General features: G+C 35.5%; 1 protein-coding gene across 1 annotated transcript in view; it reads right to left on the reverse strand.

Moving 5' to 3' along the window:
* The window catches only part of Gdpd4 (glycerophosphodiester phosphodiesterase domain containing 4), a 118,062-nt gene that overhangs the window by 53,854 nt on the left and 42,317 nt on the right, over positions 1 to 21,891 (reverse strand). The window contains exons 7-8 of the mRNA XM_027942868.2: positions 21,258 to 21,403; positions 20,806 to 20,888 (exon numbers count right to left, since the gene is read on the reverse strand). Of these exons, the coding sequence (XP_027798669.2) occupies positions 20,806 to 20,888; positions 21,258 to 21,403 (229 nt within the window). The remainder of the gene's footprint in view (positions 1 to 20,805; positions 20,889 to 21,257; positions 21,404 to 21,891) is intronic.

A 21,891-nucleotide genomic window follows, 5' to 3' on the forward strand; every position in this document is an offset into this window, starting at 1 on the left:
AATATGGATATAATGACATAAAAAAATAACAAGGTATATATAACAAAGACCTGGAAGGCAATATCAAGCAGAATTATAATCAAGCAGTATTATATGTGTAAACAAAGTCCTAAAAAGTTGCGAGGAACAGAAAAAATATTTAAAGAAACAAAAAGTTTTAATTTTTTTGATGAAAATCATACGTTAGCAGATCCAAGATGCTTAATGAATCTCAGGAAGCTTGAACACAGGACACACACACACACACACACACACACACACACACACACAGTATTAAGAATCATTATTAACTGAATTGGTGAAAAGCTGATGATAAAAATAAAGTTCAGACATCAAAAGTAGCCAGGGGCAGGGGAAGGCATAAAACTTTTCATTAAAAATTAAACAAGATAGGAAACTATGGAACAACATTTCTGGCAGGAAGCTCTGGAGATTGAACCCAGAACATATGCTAGGCAAGCACTCTATACCAGGAACATATTTCAAATGCTGAAAAAAAACCAACTATATTAAAATTGGAGTGATAGGGAAAATTGCATGGTCCTGCACAAGGATAATTTGCAAATTTTTGAAGTATTCATGGTTTAACCACTATATAATAGTAATTTTACTATCAATGATATCTAATTTATCAATATGTTCAATAACTCTACTACCCCCATAATTGCATTAGTGAAATTGTGCAGACATTTTCAATCAGCTTCTTTAAAATTGTTTTAGATGTTGATGGACTTTTATTAATTTTATTTATATGTGGTGCTGAAAATTGAACCCAGTGCTTCACACAAGCTAGGCAATTGCTCTACCACTGAACTACAACTCCAACCCCTTTCCATCAGTTTTTTAATAGCTTTGTTCTAAACTAACTGCAGCTAAAAGGAATTGCTCTCTTTTCTCAAAGTGGTACCAGATATCAGGCATAGCAGCAGATGCATGTTGAATGTGAATAATGACAGATATTTGCCCAGCCTGGGGCACTTAGTGAAGAGAAATAAGTTCATTAAAAAGTCCTTCATATAAAAGTAGGAGAGATAATCATCCCAGAATATGGGTAAAAATACTAGCAATATGAAAAAAGAGGGGAACAAACCATCCCAAATAGATCACAACACAAATGATTCCACTAACACCACAGTGGAGGAAATGCCAGGTAAAGAATTTACAAAGTTGACAGTTAAAATGTTCAATGGACTAAAAGAAGATATATGGAATAAACTTTAAGAGAGAAAATACAGGAAGTGAAATCACTCTCCAATAGAGGGATTCTGAAAAAGAACCAAACAGAAATCCTAGAAATGAAGGATTCAAAAGGTCAAATTAAAAATTCAGTTGAAAGAATCATCAAAGATCAGACTACACAGAAGACAGATTTTCAGGCCTCAAAAACAAAGTATACAATATCGAAAACAAAGTCAACAATAAAGATAAAAATCCATGACCAGAATATTCAAGAAATCTGGGTCAACATTGAGACCAAATCTAACAATTACTGGTACAAAAGGAAACCCCAAGATATAAACTAAAGTAATGTACAATCTTTTCAGAGAAATAATTTCAGAAAAATTTCCAAGCCTTAGGAATGAGACAGAAATTTAAATACAAGAGGCCTTTAGAATCCCAAACAGACAAGGTTTAAAAAATTATATGCTCCAAAGAAATAATTAAAATGGCTAACATATAAATAAGTATAAAATTTCAAAGGTTGCAAGAGAAAAATGTCAGGTCCCAGTTAGAGGTAAGCTGTTTAGACTTTCCTCTAATCTCTCAGTCTAGACTCTAAAAGCCAGGAGGGCTTGAAATATAAACAAACTCTGAAAGACAATGAGTGCCAAACAAGAATTCTATATTCAGAATAATTATTCTTCAGAACTGAAGATGAAATAAAAACCTTCCAAAATAAGCAGAAACTAAAAGAACATATTACTACAGAATTAGTCATTAGCCAGTACTACAGAAAATACTGAATGAAATATTGCACAAGAAGAAATGTAAATGGTCTGAACTCTCCAATTAAAAGACATAGACTGGGGCTGGGGTTGTGGTTCAGCAGTAGAGCACTCGTGCAGCATATGCATGGTGCTGGGTTCGATCCTCAGCACCACATAAAAATAAATAAGTAAAATAAAGGTATTTTTTAAAAAGATTGGCAGAGTTTTATTAAAAAATAAAACCCTACCGTATGTTGTTTACAAGAGACTCACCGTATAAGCAAATATATCTAGTCTGAAAGTGAAAGAACTGGAATAGATATATTCCATGCTTATGGAGGATGAAAGTAAGCAGGAGTAGCTACTTTCATATCTGACAAAATAGACTTCAAGCCAAAATTAATCAGGAGAGACAAAGAAGGTCACTTCATACTGCTTAAGGGAATTATCCAACAAAAAATATAATGACTCTAAATATTTACATCCTAAATGGCAGTGTATCTAGTTAAATAAAAGAAATCGTACAAAATATAGATGCAAGTAGACCCCAATACTATAATGTTGGTGATTCAACACGTCTCTCACCAAGAGATAGGTCATCCAGGCATAAACTAAGTAGACTTTTCAGGCCTAAACATATTATAAATCAAACGGGCTTAAAGACATCTATAGAATATTTCATTCAACAACAGCTAATTCACTTTCTTTTCAGCTGCTCATGGAACAATCTCCAAAACAGACCATATTTTAGACCACAAAACAACTCTTAGAAAATACTGAAAAAAAATACTGATCTAATTCCTTGTATCTCATCTGATCACAGTGGAATGAAATTAGAAATAAATAACAAGATATGGGCTAGGGTTGTGGTTCAGTAGTAGAGCACTGGCCTGGCACATGTGAGACACTGGGTACAATCCTTAGCACCACATAAAAATAATCAAACAAAATAAAGGTATTGTATCCATCTACAACTTAAAAAAGTTTTAAAAACTATTTTTTAAAAAGGAAAGAAATAACAAAATAAAACCCAGAAAATATTTTAACACATGGAAGTTGAATAATATGCTTTAGAATGAGGAATGGATCATAGAAAAACTCAGGAAAGAAATTTTAAAATTCTTAGAAACAAATGGGAACAAAGATAATACATTAAAATCTCTGGGACAGTATGAAGGCAGTTCTAAGAGAAAAGTTTATAGCATTGATGCTTACCAAATAACAATAACAGAAAGATTCCAAGTAAATGATCTAATGTTATACCCAAAGACCCTAGAAAAGCAAGAGAAAACTAATTCCCAAACCAGTAGAAGACAGGACATCATTAAGATCAGAGACAAAATTAATAAAATAGAAAATTTTAAAAATACAAAGAATCAATGAAACAAAGAGTAGGTTCTTTGAAAAGATAAACAAGATTGATAAGCCCTCAAACCAACCAAAAGAGAGAGAAGACCTAAGTCAACAAAATTAGAGATAAAAGAGAAGATAACACCAAAGACATCACAGAAATCCAAAGAATCATTAGGAACTATTCTGAAAACCCATATTCCAATAAAATAGAAAATGTAGAAGATACTGACAAATTTCAAGACACATATAACCAACCCAAATTGAACCAGGAGGATACAAAAAACCTAAACAAACCAATACCAAGCAGTGATATTGAAGTAGCAATTAAAAGCTTTCTAACAGGGGCTGGGGTTGTGGTTCAGTGGTAGAGCACTTGCCTAGCATATGCAAGGCCCTGGGTTCGATCCTCAGCACCACATAAAAATAAATAAATAAATAAAATAAAGGTATTGTGTCCAACTACAACTAAAAAAAAATATTAAAAAAAAGCTTTCCAACAAAGTAAAGCCCAGAACCAGATAGATTCTCAGCTCAGTTATACCATACCTTTAAAGAAGAACTAACCCCAATCCTCCTCAAATTATCCTATGAAATAGAAATGTAAGAACACTCTCAAATTCAAAAAAGCCAATAATCACTCTCATACCAAAAACAGATAAAGACACATCAAGGAAAGAAAACTACAGACCTATATCCCTGATGAACATAAGACAAAAATTCTTATTAAAACATTAGCAATTTACAATAAAAAACACATTAAGAAGATTATACACCATGATCAAGCTGGTTTTATCACCAGGGATGCAAGCCTGGTTCAACATACACAAATCAAAAAATACAGTTCATCACATAAAGAACTAACAACAAAAATCACACGATCCTCCCACAAGTTTCAGAAAAAGCCTTCAACAAAATTCAGTACCCATTTATGATAAAACACTGAAAAAACTAGGACAGAAAGAACTTACCTCAACATCATAAAGGCTATATATGACAAACCCAAAGACAACATCATGCTGAAGAGAGAAAAATAAAGCATTTCCTCTAAAATCAGGAACAAGACATGAAGTCCACACTTACTGCTCCTATTCAATATAATTCCTTGAACTCTAGCCAAAGCAATCTGGCAAGAGAAGGAAATTAAAGGGATACAAATAAGAAAAGAAGAAATCAAATTATCTCTGCTTATGACATTATCCTAAAGGATGCCAAAACTCCACCAGAATACTTCTAGACCTGATAAACAAATAAAGCAAAGTGGCACGATACAAGATCAACAAACAAAAATTAATAGCTTTCCTATACAACAGCCTTAAAAAATTGGAAATAAACCCAAGGAGGTGAAAGACCTTTAAAATGAAAATTATATACACAATATGACACTGAGGAAAGAAACTGAAGAAGGCCTTAGAAAAGGAAAGGCCTCCTATGTTCTGAACAGACAAAACAAATATTGTCAAAATGACCATCTTTCCAAAATCAACATACAAATTCAGTGCAACCCTTGTCAAAATACCAATAACATTCTTCATAGATAAACAGTCCTAAAATTCATATTTGGGATAAACAGTTCTAAAATTCATTTGGAACAATAAAAGACCCAGAATAGCAAAGCAATACTAAGCAAGAATGCGGTAGGCATGACAATAACTGATCTTGAATTATACTACCAAGCTATGGTGACCAAACAGCATGATGTTGGATCAAAACAGACATGAAGATCAATGGAATAATAGAAGACAAGAAGACAAGCCTACATGGATATAGTCATCTGATACTTGTCAAAGATGCTAAAAACATATGTTGGAGAAGAGATAAAATTTTAAACAAATGGTGCTGGGAAAATTGGATATCCATATACAGAAGAATGAAATTAGATTTCCACCCTGTACAAAGGTCAACTAAAAGAGATTTTATTTATTTATTTATTTTATTTATTTTTATTTTTTTAAAATTTTTTTATTGTTGGTTGTTCAAAACATTACAAATTTCTTGACATATCATATTCCACACTTTGATTCAAGTGGGTTATGAACTCCCACCTTCACCCCATACACAGATTGCAGAATCACATCAGTTACACATCCATTGATTTACATATTGCCATACTAGTGTCTATTGTGCTCCGCTACCTTTCCCATCCTCCACCATCCCCCCTCCCCACCTCTCCCCTCCCCTCCCCTCCTCTCTCTCTCTACCCCCTCTGTATAACCCTGAGGGTCTCCTTCCATTTCCATGCAATTTCCCTTCTCTCTCCCTTTCCCTCCCACCTCTCATCCCTGTTAAATGTTAATCTTCTTCTCATGCTCTTCATCCCTACTCTGTTCTTAGTTACTCTCCTTATATCAAAGAAGACATTTGGCATTTGTTTTTTAGGGATTGGCTAACTTCACTTAGCATAATCTGCTCTAATGCCATCCATTTCCCTGCAAATTCTATGATTTTGTCATTTTTTAATGCAGAGTAATACTCCATTGTGTATAAATGCCACATTTTTTTTTTCCATTCGTCTATTGAAGGGCATCTAGGTTGGTTCCACAGTCTTGCTATTGTGAATTGTGCTGCTATGAACATCAATGTAGCAGTGTCCCTGTAGTATGCTCTTTTTAGGTCTTTTGGGAATAGACCAAGAAGGGGAATAGCTGGGTCAAATGGTGGCTCCATTCCCAGCTTTCCAAGGAATCTCCATACTGCTTTCCAAATTGGCTGCACCAATTTGCAGTCCCACCAGCAATGTACAAGTGTACCCTTTTCCCCACATCCTCGCCAGCACTTGTTGTTGTTTGACTTCATAATGGCTGCCAATCTTACTGGAGTGAGATGGTATCTTAGGGTGGTTTTGATTTGCATTTCTCTGACAGCTAGAGATGGTGAGCATTTTTTCATGTACTTGTTGATTGACTGTATGTCCTCCTCTGAGAAGTGTCTGTTCAGGTCCTTGGCCCATTTGTTGATTGGGTTGTTTCTTCTCTTATTGTCTAATTTTTTGAGTTCTTTGTATACTCTGGATATTAGGGCTCTATTTGAAGTGTGAGGAGTAAAGATTTGTTCCCAGGGTGTAGGCTCCCTATTTACCTCTCTTATTGTTTCTTTTGCTGAGAAAAAACTTTTTAGTTTGAGTAAGTCCCATTTGTTGATTCTAGTTATTAACTCTTGTGCTATGGGTGTCCTATTGAGGAATTTGGAGCCCGACCCCACAGTATGTAGATCGTAGCCAACTTTTTCTTCTATCAGACGGCGTGTCTCTGATTTGATATCAAGCTCCTTGATCCATTTTGAATTCACTTTTGTGCATGGCAAGAGAAAGGGATTCAGTTTCATTTTGTTGCATATGGATTTCCAGTTTTCCCAGCACCATTTGTTGAAGATGCTATCCTTCCTCCATTGCATGCTTTTAGCCCCTTTATCAAATATAAGATAGTTGTAGTTTTGTGGATTGGTCTCTGTGTCCTCTATTCTGTACCATTGGTCCACCCGCCTGTTTTGGTACCAGTACCATGCTGTTTTTGTTACTATTGCTCTGTAGTATAGTTTGAAGTCTGGTATCGCTATACCGCCTGATTCCCACTTCCTGCTTAGCATTGTTTTTGCTATTCTGGGTCTTTTATTTTTCCATATGAATTTCATGATTGCTTTCTCTATTTCTACAAGAAATGCCGTTGGGATTTTGATTGGCATTGCATTAAACCTATAGAGAACTTTTGGTAATATTGCCATTTTGATGATGTTAGTTCTGCCTATCCATGAACAGGGTATATTTTTCCATCTTCTAAGATCTTCTTCTATTTCTCTCTTTAGGGTTCTGTAGTTTTCATTGTATAAGTCTTTCACCTCTTTTGTTAGGTTGATTCCCAAGTATTTTATTTTTTTTGAAGATATTGTGAATGGAGTGATTGTCCTCATTTCCATTTCAGAGGATTTGTCGCTGATATACAGGAATGCCTTTGATTTATGCGTGTTGATTTTATATCCTGCCACTTTGCTGAATTCATTTATTAGCTCTAATAGTTTCTTTGTAGACCCTTTTGGGTCTGCTAGGTATAGAATCATATCATCTGCAAATAGTGATAATTTAAGTTCTTCTTTTCCTATTTTGATGCCTTTAATTTCTTTCGTCTAATTGCTCTGGCCAGTGTTTCGAGAACTATGTTGAACAGAATTGGAGAGAGAGGGCATCCCTGTCTTGTTCCAGATTTTAGAGGGAATGCCTTCAGTTTTTCTCCATTCAGAATGATGCTAGCCTGAGGCTTAGCATAGAATGCTTTTACAATATTGAGGTATGTTCCTGTTATCCCTAGTTTTTCTAGAGTTTTGAACATAAAGGGATGCTGTACTTTGTCGAATGCTTTTTCCGCATCTATTGAGATGATCATATGGTTCTTATTTTTAAGTCTATTGATGTGGTGAATAACATTTATTGATTTCTGTATATTGAACCAGCCTTGCATCCCAGGGATGAATCCTACTTGATCATGGTGCACAATTTTTTTGATATGTTTTTGTATCCGATTCGCCAGAATTTTATTGAGGATTTTTGCATCTAGGTTCATTAGAGATATTGGTCTGTAGTTTTCTTTCTTTGAAGTGTCTTTGTCTGGTTTAGGTATCAGGGTGATGTTGGCCTCATAGAATGAATTTGGAAGTTCTCCCTCTTTTTCTATTTCCTGAAGTAGCTTGAAAAGTATTGGTATTAGTTCCTCTTTAAAGGTTTTGTAAAACTCTGCTGTATACCCATCCGGTCCTGGGCTTTTCTTAGTTGGTAGTCTTTTGATGGTTTCTTCTATTTCCTCAATTGATATTGGTCTGTTTAGGTTGTCTATATCCTCCTGACTCAATCTGGGCAGATCATATGACTTAAGAAATTTATCTATGCCTTCACTATATTCTAATTTATTGGAGTATAAGGATTCAAAATAGTTTCTGATTATCTTCAAACCTAGGAATTAGACCAGAAACTTTGCAACTGCTAGAAGGAAATATAGGTTCAACATTCTAACATATTGACACAGGCACTGATTTCCTTAACAAGGTCTCTAAAATGCAAGAAATAAAACCAAAATCAGTAAATGGGATAGCATCAGATAAAAAAATTCTCTGCACAGCAAAGGAAATAAGAGAGTAAAAAATGCGCCTACAGAATGGGAGAAAATCTTTTTCAGTTACTCTTTGATGGGGAATTAATATCCTGAATATGTAAAGAACTCAAAAAACTTAACACCACTGCCCCCCCAAATAACTCAATCAATAAATAGGCAAATGAACTAAACATATTTCTCAAAAGAAGAAATACAAATGGCTAAGGAAATATATGAAAAAATGTTCTATATCCTAGCAAAAAAGGAAATGCAAATCAAAACTACATTGAGGTTTCATCTCACTATAGTGAGAATGGCAATAATCAAGAATACAAATAACAACAAATGCTGGCAAGAATGTGGGAGAAAAGGTACACTCATACAATGTTGATGGGACTGCAAATTAGTAATTGTTTTGGAAAACAGCATTGAGATTCCTAAATTGACTAAGAATGGAATACCATATGACCCAGCTATCCCACCACTTGGTATTTATCCAAAAGTTAGTTCTTTTAGTTAATCAGCGTACTATAGTGATACATGCATATCAATGTTTATAGCAGTGCAACTCACAAGAGCCAAGTTATGAAACCAGCCTAGGTGCCCATCAACAGATGAAAGAATAAAGAAAATGTGGTAATATATACACAATGGAGTCTTACTTGGCCATAAAGAAGAATAAATTATGACATTTTTTGGTAAATGGATGGATCTGGAGAATATCAGGCTAAGTGAAACAAGCCAGACTCAGAAAGTCAAGGTTTAATATTTTCTCTCATATGAGGGAGATAGAAATTAATAATTAAAAAGGGGAGGAGTCCCATGAAAACAGAAGGAAAATCAGTAGAATATAGGAAAGGTACTGATGAGGAGGGAGGAGAGATGTAAAAGGGTAGGAACTGCAGGATAAAAGTAACCAAATTATGCTACATGAATGTAAGAATACATCAAATGAAATCAACTTTATGTATATCTACAATTTTAAAAAAACAATAAATAAATAGAAGGAAGACCAGTCAAGTAGAGGAAGGACAGTAGAAAGATAGAGGAGAGGGGGGAATGTAGGGAGGACTGAGAATTAAAATGGAGCAAATTATATTACATGCAAGTATAACTATGTCAAAATGAACCCATTATGTATAACTGATGTACTAATAAAAACATTAAAAATAATAAAAATTTTAAAAGTGCTAGGATGTAGCTCAGTGGTATAGTGCTTGCCTAGCATGAATGACAGTCTGGGTTCTAATCCCAGGAGACATATGTATATTTATATAGATGTATGTGTATATATGTGTATGTTTGTATGTATATATGTGTTTGTGCATATAGATATATCTCCAAATGTTATGCTTTGGATCTGAGGTGCCCCCAAAAGCTCATATGTGAGACAATGTGAGAGGGTTCAGAGGGGAAATGATTGGGTTGTGAGAGCCTTAACCCAATCAGTAAATCAATCACCTGATGGGATTAATTGAGTGGTAACTGAAGGCAAGTGGGGTGTGGCTGGAGGAGGTACAGCATTGGGGGCGTGCCTTTGGGGAACATATTTTTATCTGCCAAGAAGAGGCTCTCTCTGCTTTCTGATCATCATGTGAGCTGTTTCCCTACCCCACTCTCTTCCACCATGTTGTTCAGTCTCACCTGAAAGCCTGAGGAATGGAGCCGGCCTTCTATGGACTAAGGTCTCTGAAACTGTGAGCCCTCAAACTTTTCCTCCTCTACAATTGTTCTGGTTGGGTCTTTTAGTCACATCAGTGAAAAAACTGGCTAAAACACCAAATGAAACATAGAAATGAAATAAAAAAATAACAGGGTGTAAGTGACCTACAAGGCAATATCAACCAGTATTATATATGTAAATAGAGTCCTAAAAAGTAGGGAGGAATAAAAAAATTTAAAGAAATAAAAAACAAATTTTTTTATAATTTTTAAAAAGTTTGATGAAAATTATATATCAGCAGATCCAAGAATCTTAATGAATCTTGGAAAGGATAAATACAATAGTACGTACACACACACACACACACACACACACACACACACACACACTGTTCTATGTTACAGATAATATTGTAAGCTCTAGCACAATCACATACATGCAAAAAGCTATATAGTTAATAATATGAAAAGTGGAAACTAAAAGCTGAAAAATACTCTATTAGTCTAAAAGTAAGCAGGGAAAGAGAAAATAATAGAATGGTATTCATTCAAGTCAGGTCTAAAATTTAAAGGGTGATGAAAAACTTCAATAATCAAGTTCCATTGCCCATTTTAAAATCAGGTTGTTTTGTTGCTATTGAGTTTCTTATATATTCTGGATATTAAACCCCTTGTTAGATGTATATTGATTGATATAATCAATCAATTAGATATAATCCCACTCATCTATTTTTGCTTTTGTTTCCTATGCTTTTGGCATCTTATTCAAAAAAAAGTCTTGCTTATTCTGTTGTCCTAAAGTATTTGCCCTACTAATTTCATAGTTTCACAACAATCTTAGTCTTTAATCTATTTTGAGTTGATTTTTATAACAGGGATCTAGTTTCTTTCTTCTTCATATGGATATCAAAATTTCCCAGCACCATTTGTTGAATAGGCTGCTCCTTCTAGACTATGTGCCCTGAAAATCAGTTGGCTGTAGATATGTGGGTTTCCATCTAGGTATCTATTCTGTCCCACTTGTCAATATGAGTTTTTATGCCAATATCATGCTGTTCAAATTGTGATCGCTTTGCAATATATTTGTAAGGCCTCCTACTTTGTTCTTGTAACCCAAATAGCTTTGGCTATTTGGGGGGCTTGGGGAGTCCAATACAAGTTTTAGGCCTGTTTTTTCTAGTTTTGTGAAAAATTCCATTAGTATACTGACAGGGATTATAAGGAATTCATAGACTGTTTGGGTAGTATGCATGTTTTAAAAATATTGGCTCCTTGAATCCATGAACATGAGATGTCTTTCCATTTTTTTGTGTTCTTTTCAATTACTTTCATCAATGTTTTATAGTTTTCATTTTAAGATGTTTTATCTCTTTGATTAAAAAGTTATTACTAATTTTTTAGCTATTACAAATTGAATTGCCTTCTTGATTTTTATTTCAGCTAATTGGCTATTGGCCTATAGCAATACTGATTTATTGGGGTGGCGGGGTCAGAGGGCTCGTGGTGCTGGGAATTAAAGCCAGGGCCTCACACATGCAAAGAATATGTTCTACCATTAAACTATGTCCCCAGTCCAACCATACAGATTTTTGTATGTTGATTATGTATTCTGTGAATTTAATGAATTTATTGGATTTACCAGTTTTGTTTTTTAGCAGAGTCTTTATCTATATAAAAGATGTCACCTTTGAATACAGACAACCTCTCTTCTTTTTTCCCAATATGGATGGCCTTTATTTCTTTCTCTTACCAAATTATCTGGGCTAGGACTTCCAGTATTATACTGAATAAAAATGGTAAAAGCGGGTATCCTTGTCTTTTTCCAGGCTTCAGAAAGCTTTCAGCTTTTCCCCATTCAATATGATGTTAACTGCAGGCTTATTACAAATGATCTTTATTATGCTGAGGTACAATCCTCCTATACTTAAATTTGTCCAGAATTTTATCCAGTTCTTTTCTGCATCTTTTGAGATGATCATGTAGTTTTTGTCCTTTATTCTGTGGATATGTTTTATCATGTTTATTGATTTGCATGTGTTAAACAACCCTTGTATCCCTGGGATGAATCCCACTTTATTATGGTGAATAATCTTTGGATTTGGTTTGCTGAGGACTTTTTCATGTATGTTCATTGGGGATACTGGCCTGTAGCTTTCTTTGTTGTTGTTGTTGTTGTGTTCTTGTCTGGTTTTAGAATCAGAATAATGTTGGCCTTATAGAATGAGACTGGAAGAATTCCTTCCTCTTCAATATTTAAGAATTGGTATTAGTTCTTATTCAAGTGTTTGGTAGAATTCATTAGTGAAGCCATCTGGTCCTGGGCTTTTCTTTAATGGGACATGTTTCATTGCTGATTCAATCTTATTATTGATCTATTCAGGCTTTCTATTTCTTCATGATTCAAAGGTGGTAAGATATGTGTACAGGAATTTGTCCATTTTTTTCTGTTATCAAATTTGTTGGCATACAACAGTTCATATTAACCTTTTTTTTTTAAAAGAGAGAGAATTTTTTAATATTTATTTTTTTAGTTTTCAGCGGACACAACGTCTTTATTTGTACATGGTGCTGAGGATTGAACCCAGGGCCGTGCATGCCAGGCGAATGTGCTACCGCTTGAGCCACATCCCCAGCCCCTCATATTAACCTTTAATAATACTTTGTATTTCTGTGGTATCAATTATAGTCTTTGCCTTTTCATCTCTGGTTTTATTTGAGTCTCTCTTTTGCTTAGTTTGGCTAAGGATCTGTTAATGTTTTGGCTTTTGAAGAATTAGTTCTTCATTTCATTGATATTTTGCATTGTTTTCTTAGTCTTGTTCATTTATTTCTGTTCTGATCTTTGTTATTACTTTTCTTCTACTAAATTTTGGGTTTAGTTTGTTCTTGCTTTTCCTGCTCCTTGAGATGCAGCAATAGGTTGTTGACTTGAGACTGTTCTGCTTTTTTTATGTAGGCAATGAATGCTATAAACTTCCCTCTCAGTACTACTTTTGCTATATTCTATAAGTTGTGGTATGCTGTATTTCCATTTCCATTTGTTTAAAGAAATCTTTTAATTTCCTTATTGATTTATTCCTTGCTTCAATAGTTGTTCAAGAATAAGTTGCTTAGATAGGCATGTTGGAACACAATATTTAGGAGGCTGAAGTAGGAGGATCACTTGAACCTAGGAGTTTGAGATTAGCTTGTTCAGCACAGCTATACCTCTCTTAAAAAAAAAAGCAAGTTATTTAATTTCAATTTCAATGTGTACAGTTTCTAAGGTTTTTTTGGTTACTAGTTTCTATTGCATTTTTGTCAGAAAAGATACTTGATATGATTTAACATTTTTAAAATGTGTTGAGACTTGTTTTGTGGACTATCATGTGGCCTACTGTAGTGAATGTATGATGTGCTGTTGAGAACTGTATTTTTTGTTGTTGTTGGATAAAATGTTCTGTAGATGTCTGTTAGATCCATTTGGTTGAGTGGGGTGTTAACATTCCCTATTATCATTTTATTGGAGTCCACCTCTCCCTAAAGGTCTATTAATATTTGCTTCATATATTTGGTCATTCCAATATTGGGTGCACATGTATTTAGAATTACTTCCTCTTGCTGAATTGACCTTTATCCTTATAAGACCTTTCTTGTCTCTTTTTACTACTTCTGATTTAAACTGTACTTTATCTAAGTATGGCTACTCCTGCTTTCTTTTGGATTCCATTTACATGGAATATTCCATGCCATCCCCTCACTTTCAGTCTATGCTTGTCCTAAGAGGTAAAATGAGTTTCTTGTAAACAACATATAGTTGGGTAGTGTTTTTTAGTCCACTTGTGACTCTGTGTCTTTTAATCGAACAATTTAATCTATTTACAGTGAATTAATGATTGAGTTTTACTGCAATCATTTTAAACTTGTTTCCTACTTTTAATGCAAATATTTCTCCCTTTTTATACCCTTCCTTTGTGGTTAAGTGACAACCTATCAGTGTATTTTTGATTCCTCCTTGCTTATTATTTTTGGTTTGTCTATATTAGATTTTTGCTTTATGGCTACCATGAGGATTATGAAATATCTTTTGTTATAACAAGCTATTTGAAATAATAACAATATAATACTATTGCAAAGAAAAAAAAGAGAAAACAAACTAGTAAAAACTCAACACTTGTACTCAATTTCTCTCCACATTTTGAATTTTTGATGTTCTTTATATCTTTACATATTGCCTATCTTAACATATTTGTAAAATTATTACTATTTGTTTAGTCTTCTTACTGAAGATATGAATTACTTACATCTCATGTGTACAATAATTAGAGCATTCTGAATTTGTATAATTACTCTTGCCAGTGAGTTTTATACCTTTTAATGTTTTCTTCTTATTCACTAATATTCCTCTTTCAGTTTGAAGAACTCCCTTTAACATTTCATATGGGATATGCCTGGTAGGACAGGTCTCAGCTTTTGTTTGGGAATGTCTTTATCTCTCCTTCATTTCTGAAGAATTGCTTTGCTAGTACAATAATCTTGTTTGGCAGTTTGTTGTGGATCCCCACTCCCACTTTAGTACTATGAAAAATCTCATGCCACTCTCTCCTGGTTAATAAAGTTTCTGCTGAGAAGTCTGTTGTCAGGGAAACTGGGAAAACTTCATGCTGTTTCTTCTCTCTCTACCTTGAGAATCTTCTCTTTAACTTTTGAGAGCTTGATCACAACATATCTTGGAGTAGCTTTTGTTGAGTTGAATCACTGGTGACTTTAGACCTTTCTATACCTGTATATCTGCATCCCTTCTCTAGGTTTAGAAAATTTTCTTATTGTCTCTTTGAGAACTTTTCCATCCCTATGGCATTCTCAAGTTCCTCTTGAACCTCAATAAACCAAATATTTGCTCTTTTAATGCTGTCACAAAGTTCCTATAAGCTTTCTTCATTTCTCTTCATTCTTTTTATCTTCTTCAACTAGGTATTTTCAATTTGCCTGTCTTTGAGTCTACTAATTCTCTTATTTGATCTATATTGCCTTCTATCATGTTTTTAAATCTCACTTAGTATATTTTTCAGCTTAAGCATTTGTATGGTTTTTGAAAACTGCTTCTATCTCTCTATTAAGTTTCTCTCTTAGAGTACAGAACTGTTTCTTTTTTATGTTTGTTTTTTAGTTGTAGTTGGACACAATACCTTTTTAAAAATTTTATTCATTTATCTTTATGTGGTGCTGAGGATTGAACCCAGGGTCTCACACGTGCGTGGTGAGAGCTCTACCGCTGAGCCACAACCCAAGCCCGAGTACAGAACTGTTTCTGTGTTCTTTTGAAGTTTAGTTTCCTTACAATACCTGTTTTAAATTCTCCATCAGAGATTTTAATCATAGAACAGATTTTACTATCTGTTCAATTTCTTGTATCTTAGTGTTTTTAAAAAAATTTTTTTGATGGTACTGGGAATTGAACTCAGGACCTCACACATGCTAGGCTAGTGCTCTATGAGTGAACTACGTCTCCAGCCCTTTTTGAGACAGAATTTCATTAGCTTGTCAAAAATGGCCCCAAACTTGCTATCCTGCTGCTTCAACCTCCCAGGTAGGTAGGATTATAAGAGAATACTACTGTGCCTGGCTCTTGCACTTTCTTTTGACTGTCAGGTTTGTCATAGTTCCCCGAAGATCTTAATGCTTGCTGGTGTATGACACAATAGTTATTTGTTTCAGTCTTTATAACCTGGCTTTGTGCCTGTTTCTCCAGAAATTCTGTTTTTCTCTGAGTAAGACTCCATTCTTGCGAAGCTCCATTTTTGTTTTAGCATTGAACGCACTCTAAAACAATGCATGCTGTGAGTCTACTATTGGTATGTTGCCAGTTTCAGCACTTGTGGATGATCCAAGCCCAGGTTTATCCTAAATCCAGAGTTGGTGTTTTGTTCAGCATGAACTGGGGAGTATCTAAACAGGGTTGTCCAACCCCACAAACCTCTCTCTGGGTCTGGCATAAGCCAGATGCTTCATCCACAGTCACCACCAGCATATGGTCAGCCACTACAGAATTCTGCCTGGCTCTGAGCAGAATCACCATAAAAGGACCAGCATCAGGCTCCTATGATATGTTTGTGTCCATTAACACCATAGTACTGTGTTATACTCTGAGCCCCAAACCTGCCAGGACCAGCATAGCACTATGCTATGGGGTACCTACTGCTGGGATGGGTTCATGGCCCATGACCACTGCAACCAGTAATAGGTGATGCTGGCTGTATCAAAAGACCTATATACTGACAGTCTGTAGTCTCTGCTTGAAACCAGGGTTGTTCCATCCACAGAAGGATTGGGGAGGGGACCTATTAGGATCTGCCCAGTGTTAGGTTTCATCAGCTGGCCACTGAGTTCCAAGTTAAGTTCCTATGCTTAATACCCTGTCCTACCACAGGCACATGAGTCTTGCTCTACATATGCTACCCAAGTTTAGGGTAGTGTTGGTATTGTCGAACCCAACTTACCATCCAGCCTTGATGACCAACCTCGGGAAAATGCTATCCCCAGGCCAGTGTTTGCAGAGTGAACCACTCCACCAGCCCTGGCACCACACAGAGATCAGTGCCTCAAGGATAACACTAAGCTAGGTTGCACCTATGTCTCCTGCAAGGATCTGCAAAATCTCAGAGGTGCACATAGGCTCACCCTGAAGTTGGTGATGATGCAGGCTGAAAAACAGGTTTACCACACCAGGATGCATGCAGTTCTCTTTCTAGTGCCAAAGAAGATCTAGAGGCTCCATCTGGGACTACTGGCCTGGGGCTATCTCTGCTACCCAAGGTTAAGGGATGGGTGATGGAGACAGTCCCTCAGCTGTCAAGGATAATATACCTCAGTTTCTTAGTTGCAGGAACATGAACAATCTGGAAATGGGGATGTGCACCAGGCCCACTCCAAGGCTGGTAATGATGCATACCAAAACTTCAGTCTGTCCCACAAGCCTAGGGGCTCTATCTGCAAGCTCTGGGCTGGATGTAGGGGTCTTTGGTTTCTGCCTGATGCTGAGTCTCCCAGGAGCAGGTCTAGCATTGAGCGCCAACATAATATCCTTGCTAGCTTTTGTGCTCTGCTCCCCAGGAAGTAGAGTCTTGTTTTTCTCTTTGCTGCCTAGAATTGAGGAAGCAGTGATATGGGCAACTCTTTCCTTCTTATCTTCTTCACTGCATCTTTTCCTCATTATTATATTAAAATCAGGCACTAAATTCTCTCACTTTGCTTCCTTAGCTCTTGTGAAGACAACTATTTAAACTGGTATGTCTATGGGGAGACAATCACTGGAGAGTCTTACTCAGCTGCCATCTTGCTCTGCCTCCTATCTCATTATTTTTTTAATTTAGTCATTCAGATAGATGAGCAGTATTGTCTTTTTTTTTTTTTTTGTCCTGAGAATTAAACTCGGGGGTTTTTCTACGGAGCTACATCCCCAGACATTTTTTTTTTAAATCTTGAGACAGGGTCTCATTAAGTTACTTAGAGCCTTGCTAAGTTGCTGAGGCTGACTTGAATTTATGATCCTTCTGCCTCAGCCTCCCACGTCTTGAACTATAGGCTTACATGCCACTGTGCCCAGTTAGCAGTGTTAGTCTTAATTTGCATTTTCCCAATGGCTAGATGAAGCTTAAAATCTTTTCACATATTATTTGCTAACTATACATCTTCTTCATTAAGTACATGTCTTTTACTTACTTTCTAACTGGATTCTTTTATAAATTGTTGAGTTTGGGAAGTTCCTTATAAATCCTAGGTATAAGTCCTTTGTCAGATATATGGTTTATCAATATTGTCTCCCAATCTGACACTTGTTTTTAGTTTCTCCTAATAGAGTCTTTCACAGAGCAAAAGGTTTCCAATTGATGAGATCCCATTTTTCTCTTTTTCCTTTCATAGGATAATATTTTTGGTATAAAGTCTAAGAACATTTACCTAGCCCTAGTTTCTTTTATGTTTGTTTTCTACATATTTTATGATTTTAATTTAAATCTATGATCATTTTTGAGGATTTCTTTTTTTTTTTTATAAACCATACAGTTTGTTGTTTTTTTTAAATTCATGTTTGTTCATTCATCTTTGTTTTAAATTCCTCTGGATGTCCAACTGCTCTAGGAACATTTGTAGTAAAATATTGTACCATCATTTAAAAATTTTTTCCATTTATTTTTGTGCATAATATTTAGTAGCACTGATCATATATACAATGTTGTGCAACCATCACTAATTTTCAAAACTTTTTCATCACTCTAAATAGAAACTTTACAACCCATTAAGTAATAATTCTCCACTTCTTCCTCTGGCTCTCGGTACTTTCTAATCTGCTTTCTGTCTCTATGAATTTGACTATTTTAGATATTTCAAATAATTGGAATCACATAAACGTATCCTTTTTTGTTCAGATTGTTTCACTTAGTGTACTGTTTTCAAGGTTTATCCATGTTGTAGAAGATTTAATTCACATTTACAGCTAAATATTATCCTATATTGTACATGAGTGAGAGTGGTGTGGCACATTTTGTTTATCTATTCATCTGCTGATGTACTCTTAGGTTGTTTCCACCTTTTTTGGCCACTGTAAATGTTGCTGCAATAAACACGGGCATTACAATTATATATATATATATCTGTTCCACCCTGTTTTCAATTGTTTTAGGTATGTATCTAGGAGATGAATTGCTAGTTCATATGGTAATTCTATGTTAAACTTTTTGAGGAAGCACCAAATGGTTTTTCATAGCAGCTGCACAATTTTACAACACAACAATGAACAAGTTTTCTGATTTCTCTAAATCCTCATCTATATATTATTTTCCATTTTTAAATCATAGCCCTATTAGTAGATGTGAAATAGTACCTTATTTAGTTCCATTTACATTTCTGTTAAACAACTGCATGTCATCTTTTGAGAAATATCTATTCAGGTTCTTTGACCATTTAAAAATCAGGTGTCTTTCTGTTACTGAGGTTTTTTTTTTAATATGTTCTGGATATCACTGAAGCCATTTTATGATAGCTGGTTTAAATTCTTCTAACATAATTACAACTATTTCCTTTGAGACTTTTGTAGGTTTTGGTACGTATGGTATATGATTTTCTACTTTTGTACCTTAGGGTCTTCTTTCACCTCTTTTCATAGTTAACCACATTTACTACTTAGTAGTTCTTGATATTAAATTTTTCCTATTCAAATTACTGGTGTGGGTTTCATGTCCTGAATGGATCTTGAATAATATGGGATTTGGGGTAATAATAAAGTTTTGGGTTATGACCATGAATGTGGTGGAGATATGTGGAAAAAATCATAATTGGAAACAAAATTGTCAACAGCAGAGAAATTAAGGAGTTGGAAGGATCATCTATATCAAAGTTGAAGTCACAGAAGTAAGAGAACAGAGAAAGACAATGTTCCATGAGTTCATTGGCTCAGAACCTTTACCACATTATATCCATGACCACTGGGCAGTTCCACAAATGACTCTAGGAGCTCTGCTAGAATAACAGTTTTAATCCCGATTCAAAACATCCTGTGCAGAACAGGTATCATTGTTGGGTAATGTCAAGAATCCCACTCTGGGATGAGGAAATCAATTCTAATCTTTATTTATCATGTACTATCTAGCCTTATGACCTGAGCCATACAATTCCCATCTTTGGATCCAGTTTCAACATCACAGTTTCCTCTGCAAAATAAAATGTTCATTTCTTTTCTGTTTGCCTCACAGAATGACTATGAAGAGACCTTGTGCATATCACATAGACTAATAGAAACTTCTGTTAGAAATGAAGTATTTCTACTTTCTCAACTACCCTAGTACATACATTCTACAGGGAAAACGTTCTTTTTCCTCTGTCCCTGATCTAATTCAAGTCTCCCTTTGTCTTCCCTTGGACCATTCTTATATTCTTCTATCTAACTCCCAGATAACTCTTTCTAAAACTATGAGGTGACCTAAAATTTCTCATGGTTTCCATTACACATTTAGGGATCTCCATGAACCAGCCTTGTAAGCCTTAAAAACACACCTCTTCCTTATATAGCTGCTCCTATCTCTAAAGGAGAGATATATATATATATACATACAGGACAGTTCAATGATCTATAAACTTGTTATTTCTCAGTAAGATGCCTTAGAATAAGCTGATACATGTCTGAAATGTTCTCCTTTCCCGATCTCTGGTTGGTAAAATAATATTTTTCCTTGAAGGCTCAAACCATATAGATAGAGTATATGGATTTTTTTCTTTCTTTCACAGATAGGAGGTAACCTCCTCTTCCACTAAGGCTCCTTCTATACTTACATATTCTTTTCTGGAAGGCTTTTGACACAAATAGCCTTATTCTGTGATTATTTGTAAATATGTCATATCTTCTTCATTAGTTGGGAATAATTCTTTAACTTGACCATATCTTATTCATTTGCATCTCCCCAGCACTCAGAAGACCTAGAATATAATAGGTGTCTAGGGAATGTTAATTAAATAAATTACGAAGGCAACATACAGGTTAACTTGTAAACATGGTTTGCAATAGGGACAAATTTGAATGATGTGTGGAAACTACACAGAGTACATCCAGTTTGTAAATCCATGGTTAAGAATATGGAGGTACAGAGGTATAGTTTGTAAGGGGGGTATGGTTCACTTACGTAACATGTGTTTATGTGCCATATGGACACAGGTGAAACACCCCAAGTCTTGCTCTCTCTATATCTTAGGCCAGGCTGATTCTCTACCAATGATATATCCCCTCCTGTCCTCTATCCTAGTCCCTACTTTCCTACCTTACATGTATGTCAGTCTCCAGTCCATATGCCCCTTGTTCAACAGCTTTCTCAAAGGCCATCATGGTATTCTCTGGCCCTGCCTGTGGAAGAAAGGAACATCAGGCCCTGTGCCTCAGAGTCTTTCCTCTCAAAATCCCTTTTGTAGTAGGGATGAAGTCCAGGAATGAAAGGGCTTTGGGAAGCAGACCTCGGTTTCCTTAGAACTCTTTTCAAAGATCCTGTCTGTATTCCTCTCTGTCCAATCTGACATTGGGCATAGCAAAGAGAATTGGACAGGAAATTAGAAAACCTGGGTTCAAGTCAAACCTCTACAATTAACTCCTTATTCTTGTCATATCAAAGCAATTCTTGTTCTCTCTAGGGATTTGTATGGTTCTGAGCTTTCCTCTTCTCATCTACATGCCCTGTACATACCTGTACTCATCCATGTTTATCCTGCTCATACTTACCATGGGTGCACCTCTGTGTGCAAAGAAGACAGGCTTAGGCCCCAGCTCCTCCTTCTCCTGAATGCAGGGAGAATAAACCCCCAATGGCATTGCATAGAGGCACAAAAGGATAAGAAAAAAGGGCAATCCAGCAGCAATTTGTAGAGCTAAAAGAGTTGGAAGGAGAGGGAAGTGGAATAAAAGTGAACGAATGGAAAACCATACCAAATAACACTACACCAGCAGCAGTCTAAGTAAATCCTGGGACCATGGGTTTCACTGACTCTGGATTGGCTAATTTACATTCCATTTCTGTCATATCCCCACTTACTTTCAGGGATAGATACAAACATCCAAACATAAGACATTATTATTAAGGCAACGTTACTCTAACTAAAAATTGACAAAGAATTGTAGAGAGGATAGGTAAAAGGGAAAGAAGGGGAGGAAGGAAAGGGATTGTTAAGAAATAGCTTCTCAAGAGGAGACGTTTGTTTAGTTCTGAAAAAGCCCTAAAGCCTACATAGATCATCCTAAATCCTTAGGGCAGTGCAGTATAGTGGAAAGGGCACTAACTGACAGAAATATGGGTTCCAAGCCAGGTTCTATCACTTCCTAATTGTATGACTAAGAACATCTGACTTAACCTCTTTGA

The sequence above is a fragment of the Marmota flaviventris genome, chromosome 9, assembly GCF_047511675.1.
Source record: "Marmota flaviventris isolate mMarFla1 chromosome 9, mMarFla1.hap1, whole genome shotgun sequence".
Taxonomy (NCBI): Eukaryota; Metazoa; Chordata; class Mammalia; order Rodentia; family Sciuridae; genus Marmota; species Marmota flaviventris.